General features: G+C 42.8%; 1 protein-coding gene across 3 annotated transcripts in view; it reads right to left on the bottom strand.

The window, feature by feature from the left end:
* Positions 1-4,700: 4,700 nt before the first annotated feature.
* The window catches only part of LOC106570191 (ras/Rap GTPase-activating protein SynGAP), a 67,021-nt gene continuing 51,007 nt past the window's right edge, over positions 4,701-20,714 (bottom strand). For 2 of the 3 annotated variants that reach the window (XM_014142239.3, XM_082961199.1), the window contains 6 exons: positions 19,635-20,174; positions 18,827-18,994; positions 9,200-9,411; positions 8,943-8,970; positions 6,215-6,526; positions 4,701-5,555 (listed from right to left, as the gene is read on the bottom strand). In XM_014142239.3, coding sequence (XP_013997714.2) covers positions 6,224-6,526; positions 8,943-8,970; positions 9,200-9,411; positions 18,827-18,994; positions 19,635-20,174 — 1,251 coding nt within the window. In that variant the 3' untranslated portion in view covers positions 4,701-5,555; positions 6,215-6,223. The remainder of the gene's footprint in view (positions 5,556-6,214; positions 6,527-8,942; positions 8,971-9,199; positions 9,412-18,826; positions 18,995-19,634; positions 20,175-20,714) is intronic. The other variant, XM_014142241.3, reaches the window with a different exon arrangement.

Here is a 20,714-nt window from a genome sequence, read left to right as displayed (position 1 = left end):
GAAAGGAAAAACCCAAAACCATCAGACACTAGGCCCTCCATGGAATGAGTTTAACACCCCTGATCTACAGTATGCACACATATTAATGTCTGTATACAAATGCCTGTGACGTTCCCTAATGTCCATTAAAAGTTTGACAATAGGAGGGGGTGTCGAGGGGTTATGGCTTGTCAAGGGGCATGGCTAACTTTAAGGGAAGTAAAAAGGGGAAAGTCTCCATCATAAGGATAGCATCAAAGGGAAGGCAAAACACAGGAATCGATTACAGGAATGGCTAAGAGAAAAGGCATTATATCATATGTCACTCATTGTAATTAATAGATAGGTAGTTTCAATATGATAGGTTAAGGGTTCAGTTGATTGGTGTGACAATCTACTCGTGTCTAGGAGTCTTACACATGAGATGTTGTAGCACAGCAGCTGGGAATGATTTACATTTGAAACTTGAAAACATTTCTATATTGGCTAAATCAATATATGGCATTCCTTCCTCGTGACTACAGCAAACATTTCCATGCTATTCACTTGTATGTTGGCCACTTGGTTATAGACGTGAGATGTTGATCTGAGGATTTTGTAGGTGAAAAGAGAAATGACCCCAAAGGGGTTGTGGCGTTGTTTAAAAAAAAAATCTGATATCCGAACAGAGGCACAGTACCACATCTCAATATATTGCACCTGTATCTATGAAAAGCATAATCTTAAATGCATTCTACCTAAATCCCTAACTATCTCAAAAATGTACTACAAAATCAACTTACCATAAGGTCTACTCATAAAACCAACAAAATTCTGAATGTAAATATTCACCTTAATATAACTACAGCATGAGAAAAGAAAAATGGAGAAAAAAACCGTTTCAAGCAAGATTCTGTAATATCTACTGCCCCAATTTATATACAGAAATTACCAACACATAAAAGTATTTCAAAGTGCCATACAGTTTGACTAGAAGGGAAAGATAAAACATTTACAGAAATCTCTGTGGGATTAATTTAGTTAGTTTCGGCATGTGTGTCTGTGTGAAAGGGTGTTCTTTCGTGTGTGAGGTTTGAAATTGTTATTTTTTTGCGCAGAACAGGGTGGTGTATACATGCATGGGGGAAGAAAAAACGTAGATTTGTTTTTCCTCAAGTGGGGGGAACCAAGAGAGGACAATACACAGCACAAATGAGAAGACACGGACATGGGATCTGCTCCTGTGTGTACCCATGCTTGTGTACCCCTCTCGTCATTTGCTGTTCTGAGGTGTATTTTTATCCCTTTTCTGTCTTCAGGAACAATTCTTCACACACACACACACACACACACACACACACACACACACACACACACACACACACACACACACACACACACACACACACACACACACACACACACACACACACACACACACACACACACACACACACACACACACACAGAACCCTTTTCTTGTATATACACATTCAACTCAGTATATACTTTACCGTTAAAAAGTTTGGGGGCACTTAGAAATGTCCTTGTTTTTGAAAGAAAAACACATTTTTTTGTCCATTAAAATAACATCAAATTGATCAGAAATACAGTGTAGACATTGTTCATGTTGTAAATGACTATTGTAGCTGGAAACTGCTGATTTTTAATGGAATATCTACATGGGCGTACAGAGGCCCATTATCAGCAACAATCACTCCTGTGTTCCATTGGCACGTTGTGTTAACAATCCAAGTTAATCATTTAAAAGGCTAATTGATCATCAGAAAACCCTTTTGCAATTATCTTAGCACAACTGAAAACTGTTGGTCTGATTAAAGAAGCAATAAAATTGGCCTTCTTTAGACTAGTTGAGTATCTGGAACATCAGCATTTGTGGGTTCGATTACAGGCTCAAAATGGCCAGAAACAAAGAACTTTCTTCTGAAACTAGTCAGTCTATTCTTGTTCTGAGAAATTAAGGCTATTTTATGTGAGAAATTGCCAAGAAACTGAAGATCTCGTGCAACGCCGTGTACTACTCCCTTCACAGAACAGCGCACACTGGCTCTAACCAGAATAGAAAGAGTGGGAGGCCCCGGTGCACAACTGAGCAAGAGGACAAGTACATTAGAGTGTCTAGTTTGAGAAACAGACATCTCACAAGTCCTCAACTGGCAGCTTCATTAAATAGTACCTGCAAAACACCAGTCTCAATGTCAACAGTGAAGAGGCAACACCGGGATGCTGTCCTTCTAGGCAGAGTTGCAAAGAAAAAGCCATAACTCAGACTGGCCAATAAAAATAAAATATTAAGATGGGCAAAAGAACACAGACACTGGACAGAGGAACTCTACCTAGAAGGCCAGCATCCCAGTCGCCTTCGTCACTCTTCAATCTCTACACTGTATTTCTGATCAATTTGATGTTATTTTAATGGGCAAAAATGTGCTTTTCTTTAAAAAACAAGGACATTTCTGAGTGACCCCAAACTTTTGAACGGTAGTGTGTGTATATATATATATACACAAAGAACAGATACACCCATTCAATAATTGAGACATTAAGTAATACCATCTGACGATTGTTCTGCCACACCCCTCTGTGATGACAAGGGGAGGTGAGTACGACCTGAAGGTTAGAGTCCAGGCATCTGCACGAGTCCAAGGTGAGAGAGTGGAGTCAATTCAACTGGGACAGGTCACTCATGACAATTGTATCATTCCTGATCCCCAGCCAGACATCAGCTCTGAAGCTGAGCACCATTTGAGGAAACATCCTTCCTCCCCTACCTAGTGCAGATTGATACTATGGCCACAAGAGGGCAGTGTGTCCCAGACTTTGATGGAGGCAAAGCAGGTAAAAACCTCCTCTTTCCATCTCGAAGAGGAGGACCCATACGTACAAAAGCAAAGTGGTCCAGAGGAATTGTACACAATGTAAAGAAATCTAACTGGGATATAATTTCAAAGAAACAAACACCACACATGTCCAGGTGAGTAATTCATATCATTAAAACACTTACGTAGGAAAAGTAAAACAATGTCCACATGTCCCAGCTCCATAGGTTGTAATTGTATCCAGATTAAATAGAAATCGAGACCTGTTGTCCTTCTGTTGTGAAACATAGGGCTGTGCATATTTACTATTTCCTCTCGTGTAGAGATAGAGAAGAATAGAATAAGGAAAAAGGAGGAAACAATTAGGCTGTAGAGAAATATGTTCATGGCATTACAGAGATATACAGTACCAGTCAAAAGTTTAGACACCTACTCATTCAAGGGTTTTTCTTTATTTTTACTATTTTCTACATTACAGAATAATAGTGAAGACATCAAAACTATGAAATAACACATGGAATCATGTAGTAAACAAAAAAGTGTTAAACAAATCAAAATATATTTTATATTTGAGATTCTTTAAAGTAGTCAGCCTTTGCCTTGATGACAGCTTTGCACACTCTTGGCATTCTCTTAACCAGCTTCATGAGGTAGTCACCTGGAATGCATTTCAATTAACAGGTGTGCCTTGTTAAAAGTTAATTTGTGGAATTTCTTTCCTTCTTAATGCGTTTGAGCCAACCAGTCGTGTTGTGACAAGGTAGAGGTGGTATACAGAAGATAGACCTATTTGGTAAAAGACCAAGTCCATATTATGGCAAGAACAGCTCAAATAAGCAAAGAGAAACGACAGTCCATCATTACTTTAAGACATAAAGTCAATGCGGGACATTTCAAGAACTTTGAACGTTTCTTCAAGTGTAGTCTCAAAAACCATCAAGCGCTATGATGAAACTGGCTCTCATGAGGACCGCCACAGGAAATTAAGACCTAGAATCACCACTGCTACAGAGGATAAGTTCATTAGAATTACCAGCCTCAGAAATTTCAGCCCAAATAAATGCTTCACTGAGTTCAAGTAACAGACACATCTCAACATCAACTGTTCAGAGGAGACTACGTGAATCAGGCCTTCATGGTGTAATTGCTGCATAGAAACCACTACTAATTAGGATAAGAGTCTTGCTTGGGCCAAGAAACACGAGCAATGGACATTAGACCAGTGGAAATCTGTGCTTTGGTCTAATAAGTCCAAATTAGAGATTTCTGGTTCCAACCGCCGTGTCTTTGTGAGACGCAGAGTAGGTGAACGGATGATCACCGCACGTGTGGTTCCCACCGTGAAGCATGAAGGAGGTGGTATGATGGTGCTTTGCTGGTGACACTGTCAGTGATTTATTTAGAATTCAAGGCACACTTAACCAGCATGGCTACCACAGCATTCTGCAGCAATACGCCATCCCATCTGGTTTGCACTTAAGTGGGACTATCATTTGTTTTTCAAGAGGACAATGACGCAACACACCTCCAGGCTGTGTAAGGGCTATTTGACCAAGAAGGAGAATGATTTAGTGCTGCATCAGATGACCTGGCTTCCACAATCACCCGACCTCAACCCAATTGAGATGGTTTGGGATGAGTTGGACCGCAGAGTGAAGGAAAAGCAGCCAACAAGTGCTCAACATATGTGGGAACTCCATCAAGACCGTTGGAAAAGCATTCTTCATGAAGCTGGTTAAGAGAGCGCCAAGAGTGTGCAAAGCTATCACCAAGGCAAAGGCTGGCTACTTTGAAGAATCTCAAATATAAAATATATTTTGATTTGTTTGACACTTTTATGTTTACTACATGATTCCATATGTGTTATTTCATAGATGTGATGTCTTCACTATTATTCTACAATGTAGAAAATAGTACAAATAAAGAAAAACCCTGGAATGCGTAGGTGTGTCCAAACTTTTGACTGATACTGTATATAGTCTGAGAACAGGGTCAGTATTGTGCATTATGCTTTAATTTCATTCACCATCTGGAATGAGAGGGTATCAGTTTAATACTAAGAACATATAAAACATTGGAGCCATGGTGGTTGACAGGATAACAGGCCTGCTACACTGGACGCATTACTTTTACCAGGTATGAGATGCTCCCATTGTTTTCAATAAAACCTGGGCGTAAGCAGCATGTTTCCACGACAGGCACGCAGGCACTAGCTCTGTTATCAAAAATTATACCTGCTGGGTTACGCGTTCAGTGTAGCAGGTGTGTCACAGGGGAATTAATTAAGTGAAGTGAATATTTGAGGTGGGGGGTCTTTGGATCCCCCAAAGTCTCTCTTTCTCTTTCTCAGTATTGTGCTATGTCATACCTATTAAAATTGAAACAACAGGTTCGATATTGCAATGTTTCATCACTCGTGAATGGGTCACTGCAACACGTAGACACTGTAAACAGCACCGCTCATACTGAACTGATTGTCACCAGGGTCAAGACTTAGAGTGGTATTGCAGAGAGAAAGAGAAAGAGAAAATGCATGAGGGAGTGGAGAAGGTGTGTTAGCATGTAAAGAACCCTCCCCCCTTTGAATTTTCCAAAAGCTCAGCTTGTTGAGGGGGAATCAAGATCTGGAGTAGCCGTGTACTGCAGACCGCTTCTATGTTTCAGCCAATAGGATTAAGCCTGGACCCATTTCAGCTCCGCCCACATTTGATGTGCCAGTCAGGTTCCAGGGTGTCCTCCGTAAAACGGTTGGATTGGCTGCAGGAAGGGAGGGAAAGATGAAAATGGTGAAAGGGGAATGGATGAAATAATAATAAGAATCTTTGAGTTATTATAGGCCACAATTTGTTGGTCAAAATACATTTCAAAATACAGAGTTGAACATTTAGCAACCACACACACACACACACACAGAGAGAGCATGGAAGCCCTAGTTTCATTACAAAAAAAGAGGCAAATAAAGAGGTACAAATAAGCTTTTCCAATCCACATGTCATTAACTATGATTTACAATTAGTAAATTAGTAAACCTTAAGAACTGATATAAGCCCATTTGATTAAAAACGACATAACCGCCATTATTGGATCACCTGTTAAACATCGGAGTATGGCTCCTTTAGTCTTTAAAACGAATATGTCACTTTATTATTATACCTTTATTCAACAAGGTTTCTTAATTGAGAACCAATTCATATTATTTCAAAGCCCATCTAGTGACTGATGCTGGAAATTAGCGCAAGCTAAAGCAAGACGGTGCAATGCATCTGCCAAATCGATGTGTCAATGTTGTCACTGAATCTTTCCCTATCAAGTAAATTAATGATTATTTAGAAAAAAGGCCAAAAGGAGGAACATAGCCAAGAGGATGTTCTGGGTGTGAAAACTCTTCTCTCAACTTGACTCGTTTTAGTAATCACATTTCGTTATTAGACTGCTCTCCTGCCGGTTAAGCTTGGATCTGATGTTGCTGTTGCCGAGGTCCAAGATGCCGTGCTCCTGGCTGGCGTAGCCATGGTAGTAGTCGAGGGGTAGGCTCGGTTGCCACGGAGCTCCCCGTTGTGGCTGACGTGTAGGCGGGGAGGTGGGACGGGAGGGAGGGCTCCGTTCCAAGGGGCGCTGGCACAGGAGACGCCCGAAAAGGAGACCCCGGGCCTGGCAGTGGCCGTCCCTCCCCCCCCTCCGGGGAGACCATGGGGGTCTGCTGAACCCAGAGAGGAAGAGTCCTCTTCCTATCGATAGCAAGATAGAGGGAGGGAGGAGAAAAGGCGGAATGGTGGGTGGGAGGGAGTCAGAAGAGAACGCGTGGGGAGAGAACGTCACACAGGAGGGGATAGAGGAGGGGGTTAGGGGGGGAGTTTTGCAGAAAGGGAGAGAAGAAAAATGGGTTATAAAGTAGAGGAATGTGAAGTTCCAACAGAGATGAAATAAAAGAAAGACCCCACAAGAAAGCACAGGACAGAGACCGGGGGGTTGGGGGTTTAGGGTTGAGAAACAGGGTCCTGTTCATTAGGTACCCAATGGAAGAAGACGGACTGATATACCTGGACTTATCCTATAAGAAAAGCTATTTTTCATTTTCCGTTGCAAAACATTTTATGATGTATGCCCTAATGACCACAACCCAGGTGTAGTCCAACCATTTGTCTGAAGCAATACAGAGGGACTATAGCCTAAGGTGGCAGTAGTGACCTTTCCCTTCATGTAATGGGATTGATAAGTCAGTGTTTGTCATTTCAATTTGAGAAAATGTAGTTGTCAATGGGCTTCATATCAGTGACACCCTAACAGTGTTGGCTGCCTTAATTCACTGCAGACTGTGGCCTCATACACACTGAACAAGTAAAGCTAGAAATGGCCAAGTTACGAAAAGTGTCACGTGGTCCCGGAGTCTGGTTGAGTGGGTAACACTCTCGCCTTTGAATCCATATACGTTCCCCCACGGCGGGGATCCCGGTTCAATCATGAGCCCTTCACATTTGTACTCCCTTTACTCTCCCTGCTTCTGCTCCTTTCTCAAATAATACAATAAAAGTGTCATGATTAACTTCTGTTTGGGATCAGCAAAAACTCATGCTCATGATCAATTAAAACCACTGTTTCAGGCATCTGGCAGATGCCCCAAACTCATCCTCAACACAGGGATGCACAGAAAACTACCATTAGTCATGCACTCTGTAAGACTTAAAAAAGACATATGTTCAATTAATTATTTCCTGCAAAGATGTATCAATACATTCTCAGAAAAAAAGATGCTAGTTAGTACCAAATAGGGTTGTTCATGTGTTCACCTCAAAAGAACTGATGAACATAAACACAATATGGAAACACAGAATAAAACAACAAACTAAATCACAGGTACAACGGTATGGGAAATCATGCTACATGGAAACATAACCCACAACCATCTAACAAGAAGAAAACCCTCTTTGCAACCATTCAGACAGCAAAGAACCCAACCCTACTTTCTCCCCCAACCCTGTTCACTGTCAGTGTTGATCTGACAATATCAGTGCAAACCTCAGCTTCTTTCTGATTCACACATTGAGCCTCTCGCTTTTGAAAGATGAAAACATTTCATATGACTAAATACAAGTTAATACAGTTGTACCAGGGTAAGCTACTTAAGGCATTTCGTTTTCAGAAATGTAGAGGGTATATTTCATTAATGGAGTGTTGCATACTTTTACAAATAAACATATAGATGCCAGGGCTCTACTTTCCCTGGCCATACACACTATACAGTGTGCAAAAAATACCATGTAGCTGGATCAAGGGAAAGCTAGCCTGGGATCCAAACTGAATATCTCTCGGTTTCAATATTATTTCACTACACTGGTTCAGTCTAGCCATGCTTTCATTGAAACTGGTTGTGTCTACAAATAAGGGGCATTTTGCAAAACAAACTGGTCAGGGATTGGATCACCTTCAACCAATCAAAGGTTGTCCAGTTGATAAAACTCCATGTTCTAGGACTCGAATATGCTGCAATGCATAGCAACACCCCTATACTTACCACACCATTCAACCTTATACTGCCAGTCCACTCCATCATAGATGCCATTTACACCAACTCTGAGTAAGAAATGCCTCAATATGCAGTGGTTGAAACTGTCTTTTGTCAGTGGTGGTAAAAATTTGATAATGTAGAGAGACATTGTGCCCAGACAGACATTCAACAGCTTACATACTGTAGGACGGAATAGACATGGTGCAATATAAATATAGTATGTTGTCAAGTAAACAAATTCATCAATGTAAAGTGAACAGCGTTTTATTTGTTTCGGCATGGTTTCTCAAAGGGGAAGCTGGTGTTGAGAAACTTGGTTGGGTCCATGAGTTATCAAGGCCCTTTATGAGGTTAACTATGTCACCGTTTCTTTGCCACAGGTATGTCATATATGGGTAAGCCTGTCATATCTGGGTAAACACGTTGCAGAGTAGCAGGTTTCCAAATGCCACATGCTACCACTAATAATGTAAAAATGGCACATATGACAGACTAGTGAATCCATATTAAACCATGTCAACGTACACACCATAGACTCATAGAGACTAGAATACACTCTCAGCCATACAGACAAACGGACAGACCTGACAGATCTGCTCTCTGAACATTCTGGTCTTAATTTCAGGAATGGCACTCACTCTCAACTCATCCTCCACAGCCATCAGCCTGGAAAAGAAGGAGACATTTTTTATTTTAGAAAAAGCTACAGAACCACGATTCAGTTTCTTTCTGCCATTTGGCCTCCAAACATTAGCCTTTCTGTTTATGGAAACAGATATGATGTTCGGGGAATTGAAATTCCCACAAAAGTAAATGCATTCAAAGTCAATTCTATCTAGGTAAGTGAGCAAGCAGACATTAACCTTCTGTCTTGTCTTGTTTTGGTCGAGCTCACCTGTTGATAATGCCTTTGATTTGGCTGTCCTTCTCCAGCTGCTGCTGCCTCAGCATGCGCTCGCTGTCGTCCAGCCGGTTCTGGTACTGCGATAAGATCTTGCTGGTCTGCTGCTCCTGTGAAAGCATCCTGCGCTCATACTCCTCCAGCTTCCGATGGGACATTATCAGGCGCTCCTTCAGAGAATGGATCTCCTCCTCGTATTCCTTTACCTGGCAGACAGACGGCAGGGGAGGGAGATCAATGCTCTGGAATTCTAGCATGTATTAGGCAGACCCTGGTGCAAGTATAACGTGACTAAGGGGGAAGTTGTAATCGACAAGGGGGCAAACCTTTTTGGGGTTCTTGCATTGGAATTCTATTGAATTCTGCTTATATCACGCTACATCACAATAAACACTAAGTTCAAATGCAGAGATTCCGAGATCATTCAGTGCTTTTTAAGTGACAGGCTGGCGCGAAATCTGTCACCCATTTCCACTGCATCAGCGTAAAATATGGGACTTCTAACAGTCGTAAGGACAAAGATTCAGCAGGAGGCAGGCGTGTAAAGGTGCAAATGAGTGTTGGATTTATTTACACAGCGCTGGTGTTTCAAAGATGACAGTGTTATATACAAATACAATGAGTGAACAAAACATGAAGAACACCTTCCTAATACTGAGTTAAAAATCCTTATTTAACCTGTCTCCTCCCCTTCATCTACACTAATTGAAGTGGATTTAACAAGTGCCATCAGTAAAGAATCATAGCTTTCACCTGGATTCACCTTTTCAGTCTATGTCATGTAAAGAGGTGTTCTTAATGTTTTGTACATAATGTTCTGACTTCAAAATGTCCGTTTTCAAAAGAAAAAGGCTCTCTTTAGGCAAAACCAGTCTTAACCAATAAAGCACAGGTAGGGTCTATCAGGCTCAGATACAGCCTCCCCTTGAGTTACCCAAAAGTGAACTAACTACAGGGTTGTCAGGTCAAGCAAACAATTATAGCCCAATGACTGCTCAAAACCTGCCCAAAAGGCCTGAAAACGAGCCCAAATTATTTTATTCACAGCATGAGAGGAGTTGCCATATTTATACAATAGCCCTTTTTCCATAACGTTATCGAGCCAATTAAGAAGGAATATTTAACTTGTAACAACGTTAGAAGCAAAATTCGGGGTTCCTCAAAATAATAATTATTGCAAGCTATGACGTAATAAAGCAATTTGAAAACATGGGAAGAGAAAAGATAATTTGCCCTTATTAACCTCACCAAATCATTTGCAAAAGGGCTATGGTATATGGCCAATATACCACGGCTAAGGGCTGTTCTTAAGCATGACACAACACAGAGTGCCTGGATATAGCCGTTAGCCCTGGTATATTGGCCATATACCACAAACCCCGGGATGCCTTATTGCTATTATAAACTGGTTACCAACATAATTAGAACCATACAAAGTACTGTTTTGTCATACCCATGTTATATGGTCTGATTTACATAGTCTTCTAGCCAATCAGCATTCAGTGCTCGAACCAGGTTTATAGTTGTAAATAAATCCCTTTTGCACATGTGCATAACTATAGATAAATCCGACAGGAAAGTTTGAGTGATGAAAGTTGGACAGAGGATCTCGAAATCTGTGAACAAGAAAAACTTGGATGAACATAAAAATGTATATTAGACTATTTTCTGGCATTTGTGCTGTTATTATGTGCCAAATGTTAAGACTTCAAATGGCCCATTTGCGATATTGACTTGTCATTTCAATAGGCATAGGCTACAAACTAGAATCTGGGTTCATGATTGTAATTCAATTTTGCCATGGTTTGCTTAGATAAAGGCAGGTAGCCTATAGCCCCTGATAGGCTTACATCTAATTTCAGATAGTCTACAGTAGCCTAGACAAGATGTAGGCAAGCTGTAAACTGAACAATTTAGCAGTTTGCTTAGTACAAATTAACTGACTAATTCATTTGACATGAATAGCAGGTGATTAAGAGGTAAGAAGTGCTTGTGTTTCCCAATAGCCTGCTGGAATAGGCTACTGAGGATGGGGTCATCATTTCAATCCCAGAACTAAATATTAACAATATGTAATTTATATGAACTGAATATGCTTGTCAACAACAACCAGTGTTTATTTTTTATAATTTGTTTGACCTGTCAGGATTCACCTAGTGGTCATGATTTGGGGCTGTACAAATGTTTGATGTATTAGAATAATTGATTATGCTTATGTTTTATTAATAGAAGGGGAGGGGTTATAAGACCGCTCCCTCCTTACATTTATAGGGTGTTAGATTATGGATTAACAATATATATATATATATATATATATATATATATATATATATATATATATATATATATATATATATTCATTGTAGAAGTTTAGTATTGTTCTACAGTTGTATTTTAGTTCTCTCTCTCTCTCTTTCTGCCTCATTATAAAGAGGCCCCTCTTAGAAATGTGTGACTGAGACAGAACTCTGCAGGGGACTGAAGGAGATAAGACTATGCAAACATTCCACAATAAATCAACTTTGGGGGGAGGGGACATTTACTGCTAAGTGTTTAGCTAACAATAAAGGCCCTGTTTCTACAGCTTTGTAGGCTGGTTCTAGTCCCAGGAGTAGAGGATGATGACGTAAGCAGTGACATCACCAGGGTGCGACTTAAGGTTTAATAAAACAACTGGAGACCTTTTGTTGGATGCAGAACTTACTCAGCAACATGCGTGCTATGTTCATGTTTGTCAACTTCTGTCTGCAATTGCATTAATAAAGGTTTTTGAAGATATTGTCATAATGCTAATTTCACCAATGAGCCTATGATGATTGACAAGGTGGAAAGGAACGAACCTAACATACCTGTAGCCTAATCTGACTACTGTAACCGTCAAGCTAATGCGTTCTAACAACTGATCGGCAATTGCGATAGAGCTTTGATAATTTCCAATTAATTAACTAAACATGTCCATTAATATTTGCATAATAACGCGAGGCTACAACAACAATAAACTGAAGTTATAGGATATTTATTCAATTGGTTTGCCAGCTCCAGGTAGGCTACACAAGTGGCATACATTGATTTGCAATGACTCCAGTGATATCGTCATTTGAACATATTTATTGTATCAAATGGTAGCTTACAATGGCATATACAATAATAAGATACTTGATGTCTAACAGAGGCAAATGTATTCTTCACATTTAACCTAATATCAGTTTCATTGAGGCCTTTCCCCCATAGGGTCTGGTGTGTGTGCTCGCGCACGTTAGGCTACGTTATGTGAGCTAACTTCTAGCTAGCTAGTCGCCCATCTCGCCCCGTTGCAATGGACCATTTTCTGAATAAGAGAAGAGTGCGGGTAGAAAATGAAAATCCAGACCCAGACCCTGTCTCCGAGGGGGCAAAAGAAGAAGAGGGAGATAAGTAAGATGAGTCGTGAGACAGGACGCGAGGGAGCACCAGAGCAGTTAGTCGCTGCTAGCTGCTCCACAGCCACCGTTAGCTGCACTTTCAGCACAGCCACCGCTGCCTCTGTTTTAAGCCAGTCACCTGTTGAAGAACCAAGACTCCCTCTTCTTCGGCGTTATCCAGCCACAAAAGTTGGACAGCAGGATCGCTACTTCAATCGTAGATGGTATGAGGATTACAAATGGATGGAATATTCTATTTCAAAGGACCGTGCTTTCTGCTTTGCATGACGCCCCTTTCAACCTCCAGGAAACCAAGGTGGCGAGAAGGCGGCATTTACCCACGATGGCTACCAGAACTGGAAGAAGGCGACAAGTTCATTCAAGACACACAATGCTAGTGTGGAGCATAAATATGCAATGACAGCGTGGAATGAGTGGACTATTCAGGAAGAGTCTGGCTTAACAATATGCAATGCTCTAAGTGATGGACATTCGAAAATAGTCTGAGAGAACAGAGAGTATATGAGAGCAGTTGTGGAGTCATTGTGTTACTCTGCATATCAGGGACTTTCACAGAGAGGAGACATAGAAAACGACATGGCTGTCAACCAGGGAAACTTCCTTGAACTTTTACAGGTCATAGGCAAATTCAACAAAATAGTTGCACAGAAAATCTCAGATAATCCCAGAAATGCTAAATACAGGCATCATGATATACAGAATGAAATACTTGGCAAACCCTCGACCCAGCAACCTTGCCTTCCTGTCCATACACACAGAAAGAACCAAGGCCCTGGATGCCCAGAAGATTATAGACTCATTTGCACTGAACCACAACATCGTCCTTTTGTAAAACAACACTTGGTGAGTAACTGAAAGGCCTTTTATTTATTGACAGAGAGCGCCTGTCCAGTGGTGGGAACATGAATCAATCGCGCTGATCTGGATCTGGATGGAACAAGAAGACGCATGCATATTGTCGGCCAGTCAGCCTACAAGTATTTTTGCAATAGAAATATAATCGCTAAGATTGTGATGATAGCCAGTTCATTTTACAAGTGTGTGCACAGTTAACAGGCATAGGCTGAATGCATTGCAATTCTCGTTGTGGCTGCACTTTGGATATTATGAAGTAGTGATAGCCATTTCATCCGAAACAATATTACCAATGCACAGTTGTCTGATTATGCATATGGAATAAATGCACTTATAAATAGTCATGAAAATCGTCTATTTTCTTAGCACCCCAATGTATTGGTCAAGTCCTCCCTTACCACCCCAATGTATTGGTCAAGTCCTCCCTTAGCACCAGGAGAGAAAAAGTCCTGGCACCATGCCTGTGGGCCATTGATAAACATTGATAAACAATTCACGCACTGAAACAAAGGATGACCAATAGTTGGTGGGAGTCAGTTAGCAATAGTGGAGAGAGAAGAGCCTCTAGCGCATCTTTGCCACACACCTCTTGCCTTTATTCTGGTCTCAACATTTAAAATTATGCTCGAGACACCTTCCCCACACATACAGTGCCTTCGGAAAGTATTCAGACCCCTTGACATTTTCCACATTTTGTTACGTTACAGCCATATTCTAAAATATACTGCTCAAAAAAATAAAGGGAACACTTAAACAACACATCCTAGATCTGAATGAAAGAAATAATCTTATTAAATACTTTTTTCTTTACATAGTTGAATGTGCTGACAACAAAATCACACAAAAATAATCACTGGAAATCCAATTTATCAACCCATGGAGGTCTGGATTTGGAGTCACACTCAAAATTAAAGTGGAAATCCACACTACAGGCTGATCCAACTTTGATGTAATGTCCTTAAAACAAGTCAAAATGAGGCTCAGTAGTGTGTGTGGCCTCCACGTGCCTGTATGACCTCCCTACAACACCTGGGCATGCTCCTGATGAGGTGGCGGATGGTCTCCTGAGGGATCTCCTCCCAGACCTGGACTAAAGCATCCGCCAACTCCTGGACAGTCTGTGGTGCAACGTGGCGTTGGTGGATGGAGCGAGACATGATGTCCCAGATGTGCTCAATTGGATTCAGGTCTGGGGAACGGGCGGGCCAGTCCATAGCATCAATGCCTTCCTCTTGCAGGAACTGCTGACACACTCCAGCCACATGAGGTCTAGCATTGTCTTGCATTAAGAGGAACCCAGAGCCAACCGCACCAGCATATGGTCTCACAAGGGGTCTGAGGATCTCATCTCGGTACCTAATGGCAGTCAGGCTACCTCTGGCGAGCACATGGAGGGCTGTGCGGCCCCCCCAAAGAAATGCCACCCCACACCATGACTGACCCACCGCCAAACCGGTCATGCTGGAGGATGTTGCAGGCAGCAGAACGTTCTCCACGGCATCTCCAGACTCTGTCACATCTGTCACATGTGCTCAGTGTGAACCTGCTTTCATCTGTGAAGAGCACAGGGCGCCAGTGGCGAATTTGCCAATCTTGGTGTTCTCTGGCAAATGCCAAACGTCCTGCACGGTGTTGGGCTGTAAGCACAACCCCCACCTGTGGACGTCGGGCCCTCATACCACCCTCATGGAGTCTGTTTCTGACCGTTTGAGCAGACACATGCACATTTGTGGCCTGCTGGAGGTCATTTTGCAGGGCTCTGGCAGTGCTCCTCCTTGCACAAAGGCGGAGGTAGCGGTCCTGCTGCTGGGATGTTGCCCTCCTATGGCCTCCTCCACGTCTCCTGATGTACTGGCCTGTCTCCTGGTAGCGCCTCCATGCTCTGGACACTACGCTGACAGACACAGCAAACCTTCTTGCCACAGCTCGCATTGATGTGCCATCCTGGATGAGCTGCACTTCCTGAGCCACTTGTGTGGGTTGTAGACTCCGTCTCATGCTACCACTAGAGTGAAAGCACCGCCAGCATTCAAAAGTGACTAAAACATCAGCCAGGAAGCATTGGAACTGAGAAGTGGTCTGTGGTCCCCACCTGCAGAACCACTCCTTTATTGGGGGTGTCTTGCTAATTGCCTATAATTTCCACCTGTTGTCTATTCCATTTGCACAACAGCATGTGAAATTTATTGTCAATCAGTGTTGCTTCCTAAGTGGACAGTTTGATTTCACCGAAGTGTGATTGACTTGGAGTTACATTGTGTTGTGTAAGTGTTCCCTTTATTTTTTTGAGCAGTGTATATATTTTTTAAACGAGCAATCTACACACAATACCCCATAATGACAAAGTGAACAGGTTTTTTGACATTTTTGCAAATGTATATATATATATATATATATATATAAATCCTTATTTACATAAGTAGTCAGACGTTTGCTATGAGATTCAAAATTGAACTCAGGTGCATCCTGTTTCCATTGATCATCCTTGAGATGTTTCTACAACTTGATTAGAGTCCACCTGTGGTAAATTCATTATATTGGACACGATTTGGAAAAACACACCTGTCTGTATAAGGTCCCACAGCTGTCAAAGCAAAAACCAAGCAATGAGGTTGAAGGAATTGTCCGTAGTGCTCAGAGACAGGATTGTGTTGAGGCACAGATCTGGGGAAGGGTACCAAAACATTTCTGCAGCATTGAAGGTCCCCAAGAACACAGTGGCCTCCATAATTCTTAAATGGAAGATGTTTGGAAACACAAAGACTCTTCCTAAAGCTGGCCGCCTGGCCAAACTGAGTAATCATGGGAGAAAGGCCTTGGTCAGGGAGGTGACCAAGAACCTGATGGTCACTATGACAGAGCTCTAGAGTTCCTCTGTGGAGATGGGAAAACCTTCCAGAAGGACAACCATCTCTGCAGCACACCACCAATCAGGCCTTTATGGTAGAGTAGCCAGATGGAAGTCACTCCTCCGTAAAAGGCACATGACAGCCCGCTTGGAGTTTGCCAAAAGGCACCTAAAGGACTCTCAGACCATGAGAAACAAGATTCTCTGGTCTGATGAAATCAAGAGTGAACTCTTTGGCCTGAATGCCAAGCGTCACGTTTGGAGGAAACCTGGCACCATCCCTACGGTGAAACATGGTGGTAGCATCATGCTGTGGGGATGTTTTTCAGTGGCAGGGACTGGGAGACTAGTCAGCATCGAGGGACTAATGAACGCATCAAAGTACAGACAGATCCTTGATGAAAACCTGCTCCAGAGCACTTAGGACCTCAGACTGGAGCGAAGGTTCACCTTCCAACAGGACAATGACCCTAAGCACACAGTCAAGACAATGCAGGAGTGGCTATGGGACAAGTCTCTGAATGTCCTTGAGTGGGCTAGCCAGAGCCCAGACTTGAACCAGATCGAACATCTCTGGAGAGACCTGAAAATAGCTGTGCAGCAACGCTCCCCATCCAACCTGACAGCGCTTGAGAGGATCTGCAGAGAAGAATGGGAGAAACTCCCCAAATACAGCTGTGCCAAGCTTGTAGCGTCATTCCCAAGAAGACTCGAGGCTGTAATCGCTGCCAAAGGTGCTTCAACAAAGTACAGAGTAAAGGGTCTGAATACTTATGCAATTTGTGACTTCATTTTTTAAATTTGTATAAATTAGCAAAAATGTAAAAATAAAAAAAAAAAAGTTTTTTGCTTCATCATTATGGGATAGTGTGTAGATTGATGAGGGAATAAAAATAATAAAAACATTTTAGAATAAGGCTGTAACATCATGTGCAAAAAGTCAGTAACCTCATAAACATTGTCAGGATGTAGCAGTGGTCACTTTTCTTTTCCATATTTACAAACATGGTATGTCCATTTGGTGAATGTAGATTGGCGGAGCAAATAAAGGAACATCATAGCAGTTGCTCGGAGGCAGATGAACACTTTGCCCAGGCCCTAAATACTGTCCTCTAACCTTTTGGCGATGCGGGGGCACAAACTTACCCGCATTGGCCTTTGTTGAAGTAGGTAAGGGAGCATTCTCCCCTGAACGATGCATTCTCTCCAGACACCCCAGCAGTGAAATAACTTCAGTGACACACCGAGGAACATTTTGTGGTGCAGTCATTTTCTCTCCAAGCCCGGGGAAAGGGTCACCCTCTCCTCTCCAGGCTCCTGAGAGAGCTTGGTCATAATCAATTCAGTGTCAGTCAGTGTCGGGATGAAAACCTCACACACCCCATCATAAGGCAGACACTCGTGCAGAGCGCCCTCCATAGGAACAGCAGAAGAGCAAGAAGGAGACAGTTTGGCCTCCAACACGGCATCCTCACCATGGCCTAACTGGTGAACTTGACCCCGCACTTCTAATAAAATAAAATATTACAGGCAGAGGCGTATTATGTTATTCACTGAGCCTACCACAGAGATGAGAATTTTTTCCCCCTACTTTTTATGGAAACCCAAAGGAGTCACACCTAACCGCCCCAGTTGCTTTCCATAGCCCCCTTACACACACCGTGGTGCACTCTGTCCATTGTGCTGAAAGCGCAGCGTAGAAAACTTTTTTTTTTGCCAACCTGTCACTCAATCGTTTGAACTTTTTTGCTATTTTTATATAGGGACATAAAACTAACGCTGAGGGGGCACACGTTTGAACTGAGGGGGCTAAGCCCCCATTAGCCCCCTTGTGGAGCCGGGTACAGTATTAGGACTGACGCCAATGATTCAGAGCTCCTACAATACACTTTATTCCCCAACTGTAGCACCGTAGTCCCCACTTTTACACGGTGTGAAAAGTATGAACCATCTGTTAGGTGAGGAATTACATTAATTAAAGGGGATGCCTAGTCAGTTGCACAACTGAATGCATTCAACTGAAATGTGTCTTCCACATTTAACCCAACCCCTCTGAATCAGAGAGCAAGGCAGTTAAACCCCAACAACTGTGCCAATAGCGTTGATTAAGACAGCCCCATGCAGTTGGTGGGGGTTAACTGCCTTGCTCAAGGGCAGAACAGCAGCTCTTTCCACCTTGCAGATTCAAACCAGTGACCTTTCGGTTACTGGCCCATCACTCTTAACCGCTAGGCTACCTGCATTCCTTTCTTCAAGGAACATTTAATTCAAGGAACAGTCTAGCAATATTTTCAGGTCCCAATCCTGGAACATCAAATTATGACATAGAGTGAAAGTTTTCCTTTGATCTTGTCATTAAATTCTTGGAACATCATGCTGGCGGTCAAATGTTACCCTACAACCAAATGAAAATCAGATAAAGACATTCCCTTATAATCTAGGAACCTTATTTTATTTACCAGAGAGGCTCTCATCCCCCCCCAAAAATGGGCTCACCCTATCCATGCGAGACTCGTCCATGCTCTTGGAGTACTCCTTCAGCTTGAGGTCCTCAAGGTTTGATGAGCTACGCAATATTTCGATGTCGGCAGAGAGGTGTGGCATGTTGGACACCCAGGCCACAGTGCGCTCGTTGGGTGTCAGGGTGGAGGGGGACTGAGAAACCTGAAAGCAAAGAGGCAAGATGATACAGGAAGAGGCTCAGTAATCACATTATTATGCTATCAACATTAATAAGACTAAAAGGTTCTCCTATCTCAGAAAGTATTTAGGAAAGCTTGTGATGTGTTCTAACCTGTTAAGAGTTGACGGCGGATGGATTAAATTACTAGATAAAACAGCAACACTTTTCTGTGCTTTTTAGGTGGCTATCCATCTTCAAGATGTATCTCTTTGGACTTGCCTTTGGACAAGTCCTTAGATTTTTACAATATACAATAATGTTCAAACAATAGCCTTCATTACATAATCAGATTGTATTTGATGTTACATTTACATTACGTTACATCATTTTACATAATGTGCATCGTGTAGAGAACTGGGACCAAATATAGATTTGGTTAAAATCTAACACAAATTACATGTTCATGACACTGAAGATGTGACAAAGGCTAAGCTTCCTCAGTGACCCCTCCCTCCTGATTAATAAATGTAGCCAAGGTGGTTTGTGACGTGGAACCTTGGCTGAGACCTCTAGACTCATTTTAGCTCCCAGAGCTAATGCCAAGGCTTTAGCTCTGTGGACTAACACGGTCTCAAGTCCTAGGTGTCCCAACACAGAGCCCATGGTGTTCCAGCAATATACCTGTTTATTGACTGTGGGCTTGAGCAGGTGCTGCTGCGGAGGCTGCTGTTGCTGTTGCTGCTGCTGCTGGGACTGCTGCTGAGGTTGCTTGGTGCTCTTAGTCGGGGTGTCTGTGGTCTGAGGCTGCTTGGAGCTCTTAGTCGGGGTGTCTGTGGTCTCTCCGTTGCCCTCTTGTGGCGCCCCCTGGCCGTCCCTGGCAGAGCTCGACTGACGCGGGAGACCAGGGGCTGGGCTGTCAGACTGTTTTACGGACAACTGCTGCTGCTGTTGTTGCTGTGGCGAGGGCTGCCTGCCGCCAAAGCTGGAATCGGGAGACTGGAGAAGGAGGTTCCTGCTCTGGGGGCGGGCCTTGGGAGGGGTGGAGGTGGCTCCGGGGCTGATGGACAGCTGGGATTTGAGGCGCTGCGGGGGAGGCGGTGCTACGGAGCCATGACGGACAGGGTGCACAGTGGAAGGGGGAGTGGCCATGGAGGTGGGAGTGCCCATGCCTGTCGCCGTCTGAGGGGTCATGCCCATAAGAATTTGCTGCTGGAGATTCTCCTGAGAGAGAGAGGGTGGGCGGAAAAAGGAAGAGAGGGAGACAGAGGGAGGGAGGGCAGGAAATATTTATAAAAAGAAGATACGGTATTTGAGATCAAATACTATAGGAGAGGGAGAGTGAGGGAGAGTGTAAGAGGAGAAACGAGGAAGGAGATGAGGAATGGTTGTGAAGTCAATTTAATTGGACAATCCCTCTTTTGTTCATGCCTGTCTAACTTGTTTTTCAAGCATCTTCTCATACAAACAATTAGCGATGCACGATATATCGGTGAACATAACGGAATCGGCCGATATTACCTAAAAATGCCAACATTGGTATCGGCCCGATGTCTAGTTTAACGCCGATTTTAAAAACCGATGTCAAAGCTACCGTGCATACCTATATAACGTAGGTACATGACGTAATGCCACGTAAAATGTTGCGCTACACGTGCAACACAGCATTCCTAACCTAGCCCACAATGTCTGCTGTGTGGATCGAGCAGTCATTTGAAAGAGTAAGAACATTTCAGCGAGACAACTCAAAGGTAAAATCCATTA

This window comes from Salmo salar, chromosome 14 (assembly GCF_965601325.2).
Source record: "Salmo salar chromosome 14, fSalSal1, whole genome shotgun sequence".
NCBI classification, from domain to species: domain Eukaryota; kingdom Metazoa; phylum Chordata; class Actinopteri; order Salmoniformes; family Salmonidae; genus Salmo; species Salmo salar.
This window is presented reverse-complemented; position numbering and strand designations above follow the sequence as displayed.